Raw genomic sequence first — 19,846 nt, 5'->3', positions numbered from 1 at the left:
CTTTTCTGATGGGTGTGTCACCAAGTGAGAGAGACAAGAAGGACCACGTGAGCGGAAGTTGGGTGAGACAGAACAGTGCGAACTTTTGCTTTCTTTAATTCTATGCCACTTTTCGATCGGTTTCAGGTGAGTTTCATTCGTATTAGAAATAATTTGTTCTCTAAACGTAAGTTCGTCTGAGTACGGTAGTCTCAGTGTTTGCTCGAGAGCTCAAGTTTTGGGCGTTTCTTCTCAAGAGTTTTCTCCATGTCTGTGATATTTTCTCCAACTCGTGACTTTGCGTAGCTGATCGATTACGTACTCTTTTTATATGTTATTGACCCGTTCTCAAAAACTCTGAGGGCTAGTTTAGTTTGACAAAGACCAATCCTATGCAGTCTGAACCAGGAAGTGTTGCTTGCATGTAGCATTCTGTCCACTCTTCCAGCCTAATATATGAACTTAATGACGTTAATGTCCTACTTTAATGGATCTACGCACGGAAATGCCATCTATGCCTGTTGGTTATGTTGTTATGAACTACTAAGCATGACTGTACAGTATTTGGAGACTTCAGCTTACCTTATCATCTGCGCGCGCACGAGTCTGTATGCAGACATTATGCCCCGTGACAGCGAATCATATACTGATATAAAAACAATACAATAACGCTTTGAATTAAAATGCTGCTTTATCTAAACCTTTCTTAAGTTTGTTTTGTCTCATCATAAGTGGGCTTGTTTATGTACTCATATCCAGTGTTGGATGTAATGCATTACTAAGTAATTAATTACTGTAATTAAATTGTTCATAAAAAAAGTAAGGGATTACTCTTAATTTTTCAGTAATTTAATTAGTTACTTCTGATGTAATTGTTTTAAATACTGTATAGACTATAGAACAATTCTATATAAAACAAAAGTTAATTTAAAATCGAAATTGAATGTCTAATGTTAAAATATGTTTTCTAAGGGGCCGTTTACACGACAATGTTTTCAACTGAAAACGGAAAACTTTTTATGTGTTTTGGCTGTTCGTTTACACGACAGCGGCGTTTTGGGGCCTGAAAACGCAAACTTTTGAAAACGGGTTTCAAAGTGCAAGTTTTTGAAAACGATGCCGTTATCGTCTCTGTGTAAACATACAAAAACGCGAATTTGTGAAAACGATGATGTCATGCGCACACATATTACGTGTTCAGTCTATAGGCATGTGTGCGAGTACCTCAAAACTACAATGGCGGCCTACAGGACTGTGTTTGTGCTGCTCAAGACTTGTAGTAATAAAGCAGCCTCATCGTCCGTCCAGACAAAATTGCTCTGCTTTCACCATCTTCATTGTTTGTGTTCACCGCTCTGTGGAAGAATGCTTATGTGCGCAGGTGCGTAGTGTTTCTTCACAAAGTGATATCGCCAACTAATGGCCTGGCATGCATAATACAGCGTTTTCGCGGATTCGTGTGAATGCGAAACTTTTCAAAAACGCAAAGGAAAAACTTTTCCGATTTTAGTACATCGTGTAAATGTACCCTAATTTAACGCTGCCCCCTTAAATTCTTTGGCCAGTTCATGAATAATTTATTGGATTTAATATGATTTATTTGAAAGAATTAAAAGAACAGTTTCATGTCTATCCTTCTATTTTTCATCTGGTCGAGGATGATAAGGGTTTTAGAAAGTAATAAGTAATGCAGTTACTTTTCAGACAGAGTAATTAGTACAGTAATCTAATTACACTGTAGAAGATGTAATTAGTCATTAGTATTTTATTATTTTTTAGAGTAACTTACCCAACACTGCTCATATCATATGATTTTTAACATAGGGTGTCCAGACGTCTCCATTTTCCAGGGACAGTCCCGGGTTTTTGGTGGCCTGTCCCCAACTGGAGCTGTCCCTGTAAATGTCCCCGGTTTTCCCCGAGCGTACAAGACAGCGTTCATAGTAGAATATTACATTGCAAGAAAGCCGGAGCAGCAAAGCCTACCGTGTGTTGTTTATTTTGACCAGCAGAGGGAGCTGCTCGCAATAGCAGCTTCAATTCATTCATCTTCCTTTACTGATTACTTGGTCGGGTCAGTTTTGCCATTAAGAACTGAACCAGGCAATTGAAGAGAATTATCATAATTTGTTATAAGCTTCAAAGTAAGGCGCGGGATTGTATTGCACAGTGTAAAACGTTCCTGAAAGTTTGGCCTTCATAATGTGGGAATTCCTGCACAAAATATAACATGCTGGTGAAAAGTAGTCAAATTAATCCCTGCAGATAATCAAATAAAATCAATAATTGTATCTTTAATCAGTATGTGTTGTGTACATCAGCGCTATCGGCCCACCACCCCCTCTCCCTCCCTCTCGCACTAGTAATATTTACACACTGACTAAAGGAAGCACCTTCTCAAATATTTACTCATTTGTTGTATTAACATATACCCGAAATAAATTTAAAATAAGAATATGACATTAATAACATGGAAAAATAAACATTTATAATAAAATATCTGCAAAGAAATGTACAGTACATTACAGCATAGATTACACTGCGCCTTGCAGGTAAACAAGTGAAAAGGAGCACCATATTGCATAAGTCTTGATCAAAATAAAAGGTAATAATAAGGGGGCCTTGGTAGCTCAGTGAGTAAAGATGCTGACTACCACCCCTGTAGTCACGAGTTCGAATCCAAGGCGTGCTGAGTGACTCCAGCTAGGTCTCCTAAGCAACCAAATTGGCCCGGTTGATAGGGAGGGTAGAGTCACATGGGTAACCTCCTCGTGGTCACCATAATGTGGTTCTCACTGTCAGTGGGGCACGTGGTGAGTTGTGCGTGGATGCCGCAGAGAATAGCGTGAAGCCTCCACGCGCGCTATGTCTCCGCGGTAACGCGATAAGATGCGCGGATTGATGTTCTCAGATGCGGAGGCAACTGAGATTCAGCCTCCGCCACCCGGATTGAGGCGGGTCACTATGCCACCATGAGGACTTAGGGCGCATTGGGAATTGGGCATTCCAAATTGGGGAGAAAAAAAAAGGTAGTAATTAAGAAAAACAGGTCCATGTGAGATATGCAAACAGTTAGGTTAAATAGTCCTATATATAAATATATATAAAAATAATTATTATTATCATTATTATACAATATTGAATGTCTTTGTGTCATATGATAAAATAGGTTTTAGATGCTAAATGTTATCATTCTTCACCGTATTCCATGAAATTAAGATGCGCAAAGGGCAGGACCCCTGTGCTGTAGAGTCAGATGCAATAGTTCCTCATTGTTTATACATGTTTGTTTAGTTCACTTTTATGCCACATTGTCATCTGTACAACATAGAAACATATGAACTCATTGAAGATGAAACAGAAGACTTCTAAAAATGATCAACTTTACCTCTGTGTTTGAATTTCATTGAGACATAGTCTAGTATTCAATAGAGCATGATATACCACACTGTAAAAAAAATATTTCCATGATTTGTTAACTTTATATTTTTGCCAGATCAACTTAGATTTACTAATTTGTTCAAATAACATAAAAATCTGTTTTTATTGAGTAAACTAATGGCATAATAGCAATGCACTGATATAATGTAAAATAAATAAATAGTTAGTTCCACTAATTGTTAGTTTGCTAGACCTTTTTATTCAAACTATTATTTATTTTATTTTATTATCAAATTTTATTTTAAATGAACTCACCATTTTAAGGCAACCAGGTTACTTACTTTTTTAAGTTTAACCAAAATTGTGCATAGTTTTCCACATTCATCATGGTCAAAATACATAAAATCCAATTTGTCCCCTTTTAAAATAAGTAACATGAAATTTCAATGACCTATTGAACACTGAACTTGAAATGTCCGCGTTTTTCATATCAGAAAGCTGTTCACTTTATCTTGACACAAAAATAAATACAAAAATATAGCCACAAGCGGCAATTATCTGGGGCCAAGCACATATGGAAAAATGTCAAAAATAATCTGATTTGACAGGAAATGCTGTGGAACCCTAACTCAAACCCTAACCGCCTTCAGAGGGCTGACAGCATATTCACTGTTCTCTTACAAAGTCATTCATGTTGTATTGTAGGTCAGTTTAATATTTAAACCACCTCAACTAAATTGGTTAATCCATAACTGAGATTTAAATCAGAGTTTAAAGTAATGGAGCAACAGGATTAAAGTTCATTCAGATTTACTGTGAAATTTTAATAAAAATGATGATTTAACAGTTACCCTGGTTATTTTTTAAACAACGTTTAAAGTTTGGTGCAACAGAATTATCAGATACACCTTGATTTAATCTAAATTTAAGATTAATCCTGGTTGGTGCAACCCACCCTTAGTCTACCTTTAATTACTCTTTGAAGACCCTTTGAATGATTTATAGTTATGTAGCTCCCTCTGGTGGACAAACAGTACTGCCTTTTATGCCTATTAAGGCCTTAAATACAGTTGAGAAATTAGGTATTTCTTATGTTACAGCCATGCCAAATTGATGAAATTTTGCATGTTACCTCAGAATGTTCTTTTGTGCATCTATACTAAGTTTTGTTAAGTTTAAAATATGTGCTCACAAGATATGGGTCAATTAGTCATAATAGGCCATACCCCAAAACATATTTGCTTATATCTTCGTAACGATATGACATATCAGATTTCTTTTGATACATTTTTGTCAGGAATGTCTGTAGATTTCGTGCGAATGGGCAAATGGCCTAAGACAAGTTCAAAAAAGTAGGTTTTTTTGAATAAATCAAAATTGTAGAAAACGTTTCTTGCAGAAATGGAAATTCAAGTGACAGTATGATTTGGGGGCACTGGTGGATTCAGAGAAGCTACACATTTTTATTGTAGCCTATACGGTTCCAGACTTATTAGCAAAAACATGAATTAGCTAATTATAGCACCACCGTTTGGCGGATTGTCACAAAATTTGATATGTGGCTTTGTGTAGATACTCTGCTTGTGCATAGCCTCAGCCATTCTCAATATGAGTTATAAGGTGCTGAAATTTTATTGGCCATTGGTGGCCATTTTTGTTAATTTGTTGAATAGATTTGTGAAGAATATGTTAGCATTTGAACCAAAGAAGATGCATATTTAATTTGAACTTTGTCACTCAAATGGCTGCAAAGTTATAACAGTTTTTTAGTTGTAGTGCCCCCTAGAGGTGGAAATGTACGAAACTTTGCTGACGTCTTCTAAAATCCTGTTGTCTATGTGTACCGAGTTTGGTTACATTTGGAGTTTACGTTGAGTAGATATTGATCAGTTCCTCAAATCACATTAAACTGAAGGTACTGTCGTTAATATCTTCGGAACGATTCAACATATCAAATTCTTTTGTTGATGTTTTGTCAGGGGGTCTGTAAATGGTGTATACCAAATTTCGTGTCGATCGGACTAACGGTTTAGGAGGAGTTAGAAAAAGTAGGATTTTCAAACAAATCTAAATGGCTGAAATAAATTACAGACGGAAATGAAATCGGAGGTACTTTAATTTGTAGTTCTTGTAATAGTTTGATTCTAGCCCTTACGGATGCGGAGATATGAGCCCAAATTTAAAAGTGTTTATTATAGCACCACTTAAGGTCAGATTTGTGTGCGTTTGTGCGCCTGAGTAGTGGGAGGGATTTGGAACCATCCTGCTAAGTTTGGTGTCTCCACAACTTACGGTCTGTGACGCCCAGACACATATAGGGCACACAAAAAAAAGAAGAAAATCAGTTCAGATACAATAGGGTTCCAGCAGTTTCGCTGTCTGACCCCCTAATAAAAAAAATTGTGGTTACAGTGGAAATGAATGGAGCCAGTCTATATACGTTATACACACAGTTTTCAAAAGTATAGCCACAAGAGATGAACATTATATGTGTTAACATGATTAAGTGTGATACATTTGCTTACTAATTTAAGTTATTTAAAATATTACAACTTTGCTGCCATGACAGTGCAACACTGTAATCTGGAAACGTCATAACGGCAGTAATTGTCTGATTTTATCCCATCAAAATCATGTTAACATGTATAATGTTTTCATCTTGTGGCTATACTTTTAAAACAGTGTGTATTTGAATGTTTATGGACTGGCCTCATTGACTTCCATTGTAAGTGTCTTACACCCTGTCTACAGGAATGGATTAACCACCTGGGCCTATTGGGCCATTGCCCAGGGGCCTCTAAACACAAGGGGCCTCAAGCTCCAAATCATTTATTTATTTATTTATTTTATTTATTTTGAGATATCTATTATAAATCCACATAAATTTCAACCTTATGTGAAATATCATTTGTTCGGCCGAATGCTTGCTGGACGACAGCAGTGCGAGCACAGGCATTAGAGTGCGTGCTTAGGGAATCTGCGTCTCACAGGTGCAGCGCGTTTATTTAAAGGACAACAGAGAACATCCTTGATTCAGAAAACACTTTCAAACATAAAGATAAGGTGCAGTTTACCCTGGCTGTGTACAAAGCTGATGGTTTAAATTCATATAAGCGACAGAATTCGTGCAACAGTATGGAGGACTTTAAATTGTTTAAGTCCTGCATGCATTTCATGTTTAATGATAAAGCGAAAGATGCCTTTTAGTACCCTAAATATGTGCTTGGTAACCATTTGTAATATTTGGTTAACCGTGAAAGTTCACGAACGGTTATTCTGTTATTTGTCGGGATTTGGGAATAAAAATTTTTTTTGCGTCAAACACAAACTCAGATTAACAGGAAGTAAAGTGCACAATGAGCTGTGAACGTAAATAGCACACTATCACAATACATAGATCTTCAAATTATAAAATCACATTAAAGTCGAACAAAAATAATCTCACATAAGCCGCATAATCAAAATAAGCCTATTTTTAATCAATGGAAAATACATAATTCTGCCTGGGCAGGTTCACTTTCCATGAGGCAGCAAACGCTACAGTTTATAAACCTATTCGGGATGCTTTGATTTTTAAATGATTCAGCATTTAACTTGTGTAATTATTGTCTGCACACCAGAGCAAAAGAGGGAAAAAAACATTGGCTCACCATTTATCAAGTGCTGAAACTTTACGAGGTGAAAAATTAATCTGGAATCATGTGTAACAGTCACATTAAGCCCTCTTTGCAACCTGAACTTCATCAGAATGTCGATTTGTGACACCAGCGCTGAAAAAGCTTGATGCAACACAAACAATTGGTGAAACAGAACGCAGGTGTCTCGAGGTGCATTTATAAATATTGAAGTTATTTTTAACTTAACACAGAGTCTAAAAATAATGTGACAGTCCTGCGCAGTATGCTGAAAAAGTAAGATGTGGCACAACGTCCGTCCAGTGCGTGTTTACATAGAAAAACCTTAGAAAAACAGCACAGATGCACATGTGAACAGCCCGTAACTAGCACCTAGAGCCTACTTGAAAAACTGGCCCAAAACCTGAAGGTTTGTAGGGTACCATCGGGCTCAGATTGGGTTGAAGACCTCTACACGTGTAGAATAATTGAATAGCGATTTTGGTATTTGAATACAGGTACCATGCACTTCCCTAATATTAACGCATGATTTTGGATTGGTTCATAATGAAAAAATACATATAATTGGCCGTGTAATCAATGCTCCAAACTTTTCCATCTATTTGAAAAATCCAACCAAATTTGCCATGTGTCTTGTAGCGCATAAAGGTGAATGTAGTCATGTCATGGGGGGGGCCTCCATGGTGTACCAGCCATGGGCCTCTCAGTTCTTAATCCGTCCTTGCCTGTCTACACCGGATATGAGCGACGTCACGTCACAACGCCTTGAGGCTGTCTATACTGGACGCATCAAAGTGAATGTTCTAAACTGTTTATTTGTCTTGTATGCAAGAGTAACACCAGCGCATGCAGTGCAAAATTGAACGGGGCATCTGTTTAATGCTGGCGCGACAAGGTGTCACAGATGCTACCAGTGTAGACCACATCATTGATCATAATGGGAGGGATTTGCTTTTGTCGCATCACGCCACTCGCGTCTGGTGTAGACGAGGTGTGACTGTAATCATGATTTTATTTTATTTTTATTTATTTTTTTATGTAAGTGAGGGACATGTCAAAATAGCTTAACTTGTATTGAACCCAGAACATTCCCTTGAGGGTCACCACAAAATTGTATTCTTCTACCAGTGTGTTATCATTAAAATGGTGTCGTCTTGTGTTGTTACCCTTTGGAAGGTCTGGCTTTCAGCCTTGTGCTAAGAGCTCAAATGAAAAGTTCAAGTGAGGCATTAAGATAATGGGTCCATTTAGTGTATCAAATTAGACATACATTTGGTTTGATCTACGCTAACAACAGATTGTCAACATTTCAAATATGCATACAAGTCTAATTTGGTTTGTAAAAGGGGGAATATTATTGCTTGAATCAATCATATTTTGTCTCGAAACACTGCCCAGTGAAAGGGATCTTAATACAAAATTTTGGTGGTAAATGTAAGTGCCTGGAGAGAGAAGCAGACATAATGTTTTGCCTTGTCTCGTTTCCATGGTTACTGTGGTGCTTTGGAAAATGTGTTCTTGTTCAGCTAGTTGAACTACCCTGTTAATCATGTCCACACTTATGGTGTTGCACAAACGAAAAATGTTAATGGAAAATCTTAAGCAGTTTTGGTGGATGTTATCAAACTAATTTACTGTAAAGATTTATTCAGACTTTCTGAATCTTCATGTAAGAGGCTACTATATCTAATTTGGTTTATATAAATGTTTCAAGCAGCTTGGTATTGATAAGTAGTTCTAATTTTCATAGACAAAAAAAGAAAAACAATTATCTGTTTAAAGTAGTTTCAGATTTCTGCAAATCAATTCAGTGTTAAACTGCCAGTCAAAAGTTTGGACACACCTACTCATTCTTTATTATTACTATGTTTGGCAGTTTAGAATAATAGTGTAAAGTCATCAAAACTATAAAATAACACAAATGGAAGTATGTGAATTATGCAGAGACCAAATAAATGTTAAACAAATCAAAACTATCTTATATTTTAGCTTCTTTACAACAGTTACACATTTTTAAAACAGTATTGAAGGATTTTTTTGAAGGAGAATTTGTTTGCTGCTTTTGTTTCACTCTCTGTTCCAACTCATCCATTAAAAAGATTAGTTTTGAAAATAAATGTATAGATAGGCAAAATGTAACCTATATTTCTCTACAAAACTAATTTAAAGCACTTTAGCATAATGCTTTAAAATACATACAATGTTTTTTAAGATCATGAGAAACGTAAATTCAGTAAAATGTGTTCAGACTTTTTAATAGTAGTGTACTTGTTCTAGTAGGAAGTTATAACACACTACTTTGTTATTTGAACACAAAAGGCAAGCTTTGTAGTACTACTTTGTGTTACGTAAGTGTATCCAAGTGAACTGGTCCCACTGTTTCCAATTGAAACACATTACCTCCACATTGTAGCTTTGAACTTTTGCATACTGTATGGTTAATTTCTTTCAGTGTATGTTTGAATGTGTTTGTTTGAATGAATACATCTGTTCCATTTTCTTTACGAATCTGTAGGTGTGGTTGTCAGAAATCCTACCTCTCTTAGCATGTGTACGTACACCTGGTGTATGTTGTTGAGGTATTGTTGCTGCTTTGCTTTCCGGATGTGTTCAGCAGCAGTTGTATGGTTTGTATAACACAATTATTTTTTCTTTTATCTTATTCAGTGATTCACATTATCTATTCCAAGTTTGAGAGGAAACCAGCACTGACACATGTAAGTTTCTTTTTTGTACACCACTCTCAAGAAAGAAAGGTCTTTAGCCTTGTTCATATAAAACACATACAAACGTAAAGGAATATTCCGGGTTCAGTACAAGTTAAAGGGGTCATGACATACTTTTTTATTTTTTAAATAATTTAATTATCTTCCCTGAGATCCACTTAAAATGTTAGCAAAGTTGTTTTGTACCAAAACAGTCATAATTTAGTAATATGTAATAGTTTTCCACCCCGTCTTTCTGAAAAGCTCGGTTTTAAGCTCTCCAGCCCTTTAAGATTTCAGTGTAAACACCCACTGTTATGATTGGCTAACATTGTGCAGCCCCTCTAATACAGCCATATTTGAAACTCAGTCGGAAGAAAATGAACAAGCTTCACATTATCATTTATAAAACTACATTTTAGGGTCAACACATAACGTACATCCTACACATTTGTATCAAACTGTTCACTCAAGAACAGCAGCGCCATAAATTATCCAACAGTCATGATATTTGAAACATTCGTGAATGAAACAGTTTACTTAAGGATTTGTGGTCAGGTCAAAAGTGTTTTAACTGCCCCATCCTTTTAATAAGAATTCCTTTGCAAAGCTTGAATCATATTGTGACTGGTTCACAAGCAATCCACCCTGAAATTTTCTGAATACGCAAACATAATACAATCCATGATGATTTTGAGTGCTTCAGCAGGCCAAAGCAGAGACGCTGGACTTCACAGGTGCAACATCTCCCATTTTCCATGTTTGTTTATACACAGGACTGCATGTGTTTCTCCCAGTCAATGTTAGCAGCAGAATGAGACACTTGTACTGCTCCTAAAATGCGGCGCACATCGCCGGAAATGCATCAAAATGGTCAAAGACGTCCATTTAGTGCATGTTTACAAAAGACTAGCAATTAACCATTGCACAGATGGGTGCAAAATGGTCCAGGACACTTTCAAAACAGCAAGACACAGCGCAGATGAAACAGAATGGAGGTTTTTAGAGTTATAACTTGACATCGCATCTTTTGAAAGCAGCACGAGATTCATTCAGGTTGTTCGTCTGGTGCATGTAGATGATGTAGAAAAACATTTAAATCCAAACAGGCACATGAAGGTGTCCTGTGTAAGTCCCCTTAAAAGTGTAGATGAATCTCCCATGACACCCCTCTTCACCTGTGTGAGTGTGACTGAGCGCCAGTGGGCAGGGCCAAGGGTGCAATGATGATGAGTCAATGTCGGCAGTCATATGCAGATGTATTTGGTCCTTGTGACGTCAAAAGTTACACAAATTACAAATGAGGTGTTTCAGCAGCTTGGTTTAAATAAATGCTCTTTTTCTATTAAAGAGGAAGTTTTCAGTTCTGAAACTTAAATTATTTTATACAGTACAGTGACCTCTTATATGTTAAAAGATCAAGGAAAATGTTGTCATGACCGCTTTAAGCTCATTCGACAGCAATTGTGATTTCAACTCGTACCTCCTTTTCTTTAAAAAAAAGCAAAAATCAAAGTTACAGTGAGACACTTACAATGTAAATGAATTCTACATTTTTAAAAGCACTTGCATTAATTCTGTTAAAACTCATGTATTATTTGAGCTGTAAAGTTGTTTTAATGTTATTACAGTCATTTTAGGTTTATGCCGTTAAGTCGTCATATCAACAAAGTTGTAAACTTGGATATAACTTTACACAGAAAAGGTAAGCGACTTTATCACACTAAAATCATGATAACACGCATATCGTTTACATCTTGTGGTTATACTTTTGAAACAGTGAGAATTTTAATGTTTACAGATTGGCCCCAAATTAAACACTCTGGACACTTCTGTCCATACCGATTTCAAATGCGAGATAACAGGGTGTAACTTAACTTCTCCGGTTAGTTTGATAGAAAGGTTTCGCAATGGGGAAATGGGGCAAGAACTTCCTGTTCAGTACAAAACCAGGGAGGGGCTCTCTCAGGTGGAAGAGACCAATGAGCAAATGTCTAATAAAACAAAATCTTGGGTAGGCCTAGCCCACCTTTGTCAGTTGGCCTATGCAACTTATTGAAATGTAATCTGGGACATTTACCATTCCAAATAAAGGACTTCGCTATGCTATCAAATTGCTTGAAATAAGAGAGGGGGACATCTACAGGGAGAGACTGTAGCAGGTAGTTGAATTTTGGAAAACAATTCATTTTAATAACATTAACCTTCCCAATCATAGATAAATGTAATGAAGCCCACATGCCCACATCGCTCGAAAACCTTTTTATTAAAGGGTCAAAATGAACTCTAACTAAATCACACAAATTTGCTGGGAATAAAATGCCCAAATTCTTAATGCCCTGTTTGGGCCACTGGAAGGCGCCAGGCTGAAAATCCGTTACCGGGCAGTATGCTGTCAGAGCCAAAGCTTCGGATTTAGACCAATTCACTCTGTATCCTGAGAATTTAGAAAAGGAATTAATAATTCTGTGGAGGCAAGGCATAGCTCTAGTAAGGTCGGAGACGAATAATAAAATATAATCTGCATAAAGCAAAAGCTTATGCGCTATACCTCCCGCCACCACCCCTGGAAAATCATGCTCCTTTCTTATTGAGGCTGCTAATGGTTCCAGGGCAAGACAGAACAATAATGTGGAAAGAGGGCAACCCTGCCGGGTGCCTCTATCCAGAATAAATAATCTGAAATTAATAAAAAAATTTGTACCACCGCTACTGGGTGTCTGTTAAGTAACTTAATCCATCCAATAAAAGCATTCCCGAACCCGTATATTTCCAAAATCTTAAAAATATAATCCCATTCTACCATATCAAACACCTTTTCGGCATCCAGTGAGATGGCAGTGACCGGAGTCTGATCATTTGCCACTGACCACATGATATTGATGAATGCCTAATGTTATCAGAAGAGCTACAGCCCCGAATAAACCCCACCTGATCGATTTGTATAAGAGATGTCATAACTTAATCGGTTAACCAAAATTTTTTACAATATTTTAGCATCTAGCTGGATCAGGGAAATTGGACAGTAACTCTTACACTCGTTTGGATCTTTGTCCTTTTTAAGAATCAGACTGATCCGGGCTTGTGTCATGGTTGGCGGAAGCTTTCCATTCTTTAATGATTCCGTATAATTTATTGTAAAAGTGGAGCCAGTTTTGTAGCATAAGATTTAAAAAATTCAGCAGCAAAGCTGTCTGGCCCTGGAGCCTTGCCTGTAGGCAAGGCCTTAATTACCTTGCAAAGCTCCTCCAAGTTTATCTCAGAATCAAGAGAATTCTTTTGCTCAGTTTTCAGTTTAGGAATTTCTAATGGTTCCACAAAGTTTCTAATATCTTTATCAGTAGATGATGACGTGGAACTATAGAGATCAAGATAGAATTCTTTAAAAGCATTATTAATATCAATGGCCGAGGTAAATATTTCACCACCAGCAGATTTCACTGAGGGAAGTTCTTGTGCTTTGGATTTTTTGGTGAATGAGGCATACTGTATAATCCGGAACCCTAAGAACTGCCTTAAGTGCCTCCCAAGCCACACCCACAGAGGATACTGAGGACCAGTTGGTCTCCATATAGAGATTGATTTCAGCCTTTAGCATTTGTTGGAATTCAGGATTTTGCAAAAGGGATACATTAAAGTGCCAACTATATGATTTCTTTTTTTCCGTATGTGGCAACACCTCTAAACACACCAGGGTGTGATCTGAGACTAAAATGTTTCCAGTTGAGCAATCAGATGAAATGAGGGACTTAGATATATATAAAAACAAAATCTATCCTAGAGTAAATCTTATGGACTGAAAAAAATTTATAATCCCTACCAGATGGGTTCATAAGTCTCCAAATATCTGTAAGACCAAGATTTTTGCTCTAGGGTGCTTTCACACTTTTGCTTCGCTATGTTCAAGGACTGAGTCCATCAAAAGATTAATATCTCCTCCATATATTATATCATGAGGGGTGCCAGCGGCTTGCAACATTGGAAGGGATGTATAAAAAAGCCCTAATCATCAACGTTAGGTGCATAAATATTTGCCAAAATAAGACTTTGTCCCTGAATTTCAGCTAAAACTATAATGACTCTTCCTAATTTATCTTTACTCTGTTTGAGACATTTGAATTGTAGATGTTAACTTATCAATGTAATGACTCCCCTGCTCTTACTCGAGCCAGCACTATAAAAAAAAATGCCCACCCCATATCTTTCCAAATATTTCAGCTTCCTGCTGGGAAAGGTGCGTTTCTTGAAGAAGCACTATATCATATTTCTTACACTTAAGAAAAGAAATAACCTTCTATTTGTGGGGTGCCCCAACCCATTCACATTCCACGTGGAGAGAGACAATCCACTCATATTAACATTTGTCATTTTGACATGTAAGAAAAAATAGATTGTGTGTCAAAAACAGGATTATAAAGATCACATTCCAACATTAGTGCAACTGTCCAACCCCGAACATTTCCCAGAACCAAACAAACAGAAAAAAACAAAAAAACATGCACATTAACCCCGCGCACAACAGTGCCAACTGGCATCCATCCCTCCAAACTCAAACAGTACATGCATGCCTTCAAGAACCTCCACAACAACTTTGCCGTTGGATTGCTCAAGTCCGGTGATTCTTTACAAATTCTGTGAGACACAATTACACAGCAAAAGATAACCTATAAAACAAACTCCAGCCAATAGGCAGAATAAACACAATGAGCATGTAGCTTCATCCATAACACTGTCCTAAATGTGTATTATTCTACTAAATAAACTCCAGCCGCTAGGCGGAACCAACACGAAATGAGCGCGCAGATTCTTCAGACAGTCAAACGAATGTTCAGTGAGCCGGTCCATTCGGCTGCAACATGAGTACAAGCAAATGGCTTACTCACTCCAATGACTTTGCAAGAAATACTCCACAAAATAAACTCCAGCTGATAGGCGGCACCAGCACACAAAACATTTGCAGGTTCCTCAAACTGTCAAACAGATGTTCAGTGAGCTGGCCCCCTCGATGTAGCTCTACAAAATAAACTCCAGCCGCTAGGCGGAACCAGCACAAAAAGAGCGTGCAGAATCTTCAAACAGTCAAGCGAATTTTCAGTGAGTCGGTCCACCCGTCGGCAATGTGAGTACAACACCGACTCACTCACTCCATTAACTTTGAGGAATATCGCTTGCTGTGGGCATGTGAATGTTTTACGGCCATCCTTGGCATCTATTCTCAATTTGGCTGGGAATATCAGTGCAAAATGAACTTCCGTTGATGTAAAAGTTTCTTGCATTCCTTGAATCGATCGCGTTTCTCTCTTGTCGAGTTCGCAAAATCTGGGAACAAGAAAATGCTGTGGTTCTTCCAAGAAAGCCTTCCTTTACTCCTTGCCTCACGTAACACCAGATCTCAGAAATTTGGCCAGATTTTCATCGGGGACTGTCTCCCTCAGTTGATCGTCGAGCCAGAACTCTGTGATCCTGCTTGATTTCCAGCTTATGGCCTGCTATGTCAAGCAGACTCGGAAAGAGCCTGTCAAGGAATTCCACCATATTCTGTCCCTCTACTCCCTCCGGGACTCTCACAATACGGACATTATTCTGCCGGCTATGGTTTTCCATGTCCTCCAACTTCTCTCAGACACGCTCCAAACCCACCTTGGTCCCTAGCGGATTAGCAGATAATTCCCTTTCGGATGACTCCAGATAATTGATCCATTTCTCGACATCCCCCACTCTTGTGACCACATCAGTAAATTTCACTTCCATGGCAGTGATCGATCGACATATCACAGCAAGATCCTCCAAGTCAGCAATGACCTTCATCAGCATTGCTGACATGTTCAACATTTCTCGCCGCATTTCCCGAAACTTTCTGACCAAATCAGCTCCCTGGTCCATGGCATTCTCAGGGGTATCAGGCACGTAAGTGTCTTTTAATGTCTCCAGAGCCCGAGGATTTTGAATTCTTTGACACATTGTCCTCCTAGAACAGTAATTGAACAGAGTGTATCGAATCTCATCTGTTTATATCATAAAAAGTATTAAAACTAGCAAAGTGTCGCATGGCGTCATGTGACTCTCTGGGACGACTCTAAATACATTTTTGTGATAATCAGCATTATGCCACAAATGCTGTCGATTGAGCTTAACTTGTATTGAACCTGAAATATTCCTTTAATAGCACGTGCAAATATGTCTAAGCTGATCTACTAAGATAGTCTACTGAAGATTGCATTTTTCAGATACGTATAATAGTGTGCTTTATCAGTTTTTGTAGGTTTACCTCAATAAATTTGTAATTTTGGGTGGGCTTCCATAAAAATGTGTAAAATAAAGGGCAGTGCCTGTGCAAATAGTTGTGCAAATAGTTTAAATTGCACCTACAAAGTACTTCATCAATTCAAAAATCAACTTCATAAATGGTAACTGTGTGTGCAAATTCAGTATGGTGTTTTGCATATCAATCATCATTCTCGAAACCCCTTAGTGTTTTGTGAGAAGAGCAACCACAAAAGCCTTCTTTTAATATGCGTGTCCAGCCTATTTGGACGTGTGGCTATTTGTACAATTATTCTTAGTAAATGACCAGCAATATGCCAACAAAGAACACACACAATTTGTAAAATTGCACAAGCAGATTTTAGTAAATAATGGCCATTTTATTAAAACAGCTTTAACATCAGTATCATGCTGGACTAAAAACTATTGTGTATCTTATTTTTCACAGAGACATTTTTGGTATTGAAACACTTGAAGGATGGCCGAGCAGCTACAAAAGCTTGTTGCACAGAAGAAGGATGTTGTCGAGACTGTCATGGAAGTGTTTGAGCAGGGCGCAGAAGTGGTGGCCAGCATTGCTGGAGATTTGTTCCCTGTTTTCTCAATCGCAGCTCCTATTGTGAAGCTGGCTTTGGATAATGTGGAAAGTAAAGAGGCCGTGTACATGAAGGAGCAGTTCCAGAAGGTACGAGATCACCTGGAAGTCGTCTCTGAGGAGATCCAGCAGATAACTGAGGAGATCAAGAAAAGTGGGGTAGATGCCACCTATTTCTCAGTGGAGGAGAACATGACCAACCAGTTCCGCAAATTTATGGATGTCCTTAATGCGAAGCCTAAATTCAGAGAAGTCAGGAAGAACGAGTTCCTGAAGCACTTCGCTAGGGCAGACGGTGACAAAAACTTGCACGTTCTGTATAATGCCGTAACAGGATATAACTTTTCTGGAGAGTCCGTGCTGGAGATCATTCTGAATTATGAGCAGAAAAGCCGCAGGGTGTTGGAGGACTTCTGCGCTAGACTGAAGAAACTGTTTTGCATTGGTTTGATCGCCTTTCTTGGATACACAACACTGAAAGGTGATGATGACGAGAAGGTGCTTCAAGAGTGGAGTGAAAACATGAAAGTAGTCCAGGCTAAAATGAACGTCGTTATTGAAGACTGCATCAACAGCTTCCCGACGCAGGCCGAGCTCGATTCGAAACGTATCGTGAGAGACCACAGTGACAAGAGCAACCAGCAACTGGCTGACATGATAGTGGAACACCTGAAAAAGAAGTACGACTGGGTGTGCTGGTCAGTCCGTGTCTTTAATTCACCCACTGGCCTGTTCACCAACAAGAAAGACTTCCAGGGTTTGGTGGGAAAGAGTCGGTTTCAGGTGCAGGCATCAGACGAGAAGCTAAATGTTGTGATCTCCTACAGCTCCTCGCCTGAACCCATAGATAAAACCCGGATACAGAACCTGATCTCGGAACAGAAGAATCCCAAGGTGATAGCAGTGGCGGAGCAGCTTTTTGAGACAATTCCACTCTGCGTGGTCCACACAGTCAAGACCTTATGCAAAGACATGGGCTTCTCCTGTAGCTTTTCTGATGAGCTGCACTACTTTGAAGAGTTTAAGAACTTCTATGTCTTCCTGCATGCTGCTTAAAGCATGCAAGAAGGGAAATAGTAGAAATAGCAGGGAAATAGTAGAAAGTGTTCACGACATATTTTATCAAACATATGGACCACAATAATTACACTTTAAGGACAATTTTTACAGGGCTGAAAGATATTTTAATTAAAATTGTAATGACTAATATACATTTTTATGTAGTACTTTTAATTTGTGCTTGTTTTCTAAAGCTGTAACTGAACACTTTTAATATATCAAATTTGTGCTTTGTACTCCCTTATTAGTGTCATGTATCTATTGGGTGATAGATCATTTTTGTAGATGGGATGGTAATACAAAAGTTTGAATTCAGATAGAGGTGGTCTCAGACTACTGTTGCATGCAAAACTTCACAAAGCTTCAATAGGACTATCCAGCCACAATGCAACTTCTGGGAATCGGGGTCGGGGAAGAAATAAACACTATTAGAGTTTTACTTGACACATTTATTAGCATGCAATCAATGTATTGATTAGAAGAATTGTCGCTTTGAGTTATGCCTGTGAAATCTGATTACAAAGTCTACATATATTTAATGCTAATTAAATGCTTGTTTAATGTTTTCTATACAGCCATTTATGCAGGATGCCGCTCTATATTTTGGAGTTTTTTTCTGCACTGGTCTATTATTATGGTAAAATATCTTTTACCTCTCTTAAATGGCATGTACGAACAAACCAAACTGTGGTTGGTTTCTTTACATGTAGTCAGATGGTCTCTTCATGTCTAAGTGGGCGGTTTTTGGCCAGAACAAGCTGGCTTCGTGAGACTAATGTAGATGGAATTTCCCTGCAATTAATGTTCTCTAAGATTTAGAGAAAGAAAAAACAGCTGTGTAAGTAGACAATAGACTGACTAAGCACCAATTTGGACCCACACAGTGTTGTTCCAAAATTGTAAAATATATTTATGTTTGAACATTATATAATCATTTGTCCTTCCAAATGTCTTTGCAGATTGAATATATATTAAAGTCAACATGAGAACAAAATGGACCCTGTTTACTTTCTTAATGCACGATCTGGTCTTGTTTAGCACAATTGTTTTTTTGCACATTAAAAACTACATATTGTAATCTTTTATCAAAATGTAATCAATTGATCCACTTCTAAAATGCCTTTGCTTTTCTGTTGATGTCAATTGAACTCCAATCACCTGACTCTATTTTGGTATACACTGGCAGCCAAAAGTTTGGAATAATGTACAGATTTTGCTCTTATTGAAAGAAATTGGTACTTTTATTCACCAAAGTGGCATTCAACTGATCACAGTGTATAGTCAGGACATTAATATTGTGAAAAATTACTATTACAATTTGAAAAAAATGTTCAGAAATTCTTAAACTACTTCAAAGAGTTCTCATCAAAAAAATCCTCCACGTGCAGCAATGACAGCTTTGCAGATCCTTGGCATTCTAGCTGTCAGTTTGTCCAGATACTCAGATGATATTTCACCTCACGCTTCCTGTAGCACTTGCCATAGATGTGTCTGTCTTGTCGGGCAATTCTCACACACCTCACAGTCTAACTGATCCCACAAAAGCTCAATGGGGTTAAGATCCATAACACTCTTTTCCAATTATCTGTTGTCCAATGTCTGTGTTTCTTTGCCCACTCTAACCTTTTCTTTTTGTTTTTCTGTTTTAAAAGTGGCTTTTTCTTTGCAATTCTTCCCATAAGGCCTGCACCCCTGAGTCTTCTCTTTACTGTTGTACATGAAACTGGTGTTGAGCGGGTAGAATTCAATGAAGCTGTCAGCTGAGGACGTGTGAGGTGTCCATTTCTGAAACTAGAGACTCTGATGTACTTATCCTCCTGTTTAGTTGTACATCTGGTCTTCCACATCTCTCTCTGTTCTTGTTAGAGCCAGTTGTCCTGTGTGTTTGAAGGCCGTAGTGTACACCTTTGTAAATCTTTATTTTTTTAGGCAATTTCAAGCATTGTATAGCCTTCATTCCTCAAAACAATGATTGGCTGATGAGTTTCTAGAGAAAGCTGTTTCTTTTTTGCCATTTTTGAACTAATACTGACCTTAAGACATGCCAGTCTATTGCATACTGTGGCAACTTAAAAACAAACACAGAGACAATGTTAAGCTTCATTTAATGAACCAAATAGCTTTCATCTGTGTTTGATATAATGGCAAGTGATTTTCTAGTACCAAATTAGCAATTTAGCATGATTACTCAAGGATGAGGTGTTGGAGTGATGGTTGCTGGAAATTGG

At 37.9% G+C, this 19,846-nt stretch overlaps 1 protein-coding gene across 2 annotated transcripts; it reads left to right on the top strand.

The window, feature by feature from the left end:
- The first annotated feature begins 28 nt into the window (after positions 1-28).
- LOC127453170 (protein rapunzel-like) lies at positions 29-18,619 on the top strand. 2 transcript variants are annotated; one of them, XM_051719380.1, is made up of 3 exons: positions 29-126; positions 9,663-9,712; positions 16,413-18,618. In XM_051719380.1, the coding sequence occupies exon 3, from the start codon at positions 16,443-16,445 to the stop codon at positions 17,613-17,615; it is 1,173 nt and encodes a 390-aa protein (XP_051575340.1). In that variant the 5' UTR covers positions 29-126; positions 9,663-9,712; positions 16,413-16,442; the 3' UTR covers positions 17,616-18,618. The 2 variants fall into 2 exon arrangements, with proteins under 2 accessions (XP_051575340.1, XP_051575341.1); XM_051719381.1 differs by lacking the exon at positions 29-126 and adding an exon at positions 11,332-11,405 and having other exon boundaries at positions 16,413-18,619.
- Positions 18,620-19,846: the final 1,227 nt, after the last annotated feature.

The sequence above is a fragment of the Myxocyprinus asiaticus genome, chromosome 15 (genome assembly GCF_019703515.2).
Source record: "Myxocyprinus asiaticus isolate MX2 ecotype Aquarium Trade chromosome 15, UBuf_Myxa_2, whole genome shotgun sequence".
Taxonomy (NCBI): domain Eukaryota; kingdom Metazoa; phylum Chordata; class Actinopteri; order Cypriniformes; family Catostomidae; genus Myxocyprinus; species Myxocyprinus asiaticus.
This window is presented reverse-complemented; position numbering and strand designations above follow the sequence as displayed.

Bases quoted from the DNA above. Each gene is read 5' to 3' on its own strand.
- LOC127453170 (XM_051719381.1), top strand. From the start codon at position 16,443: ATGGCCGAGCAGCTACAAAAGCTTGTTGCACAGAAGAAGGATGTTGTC.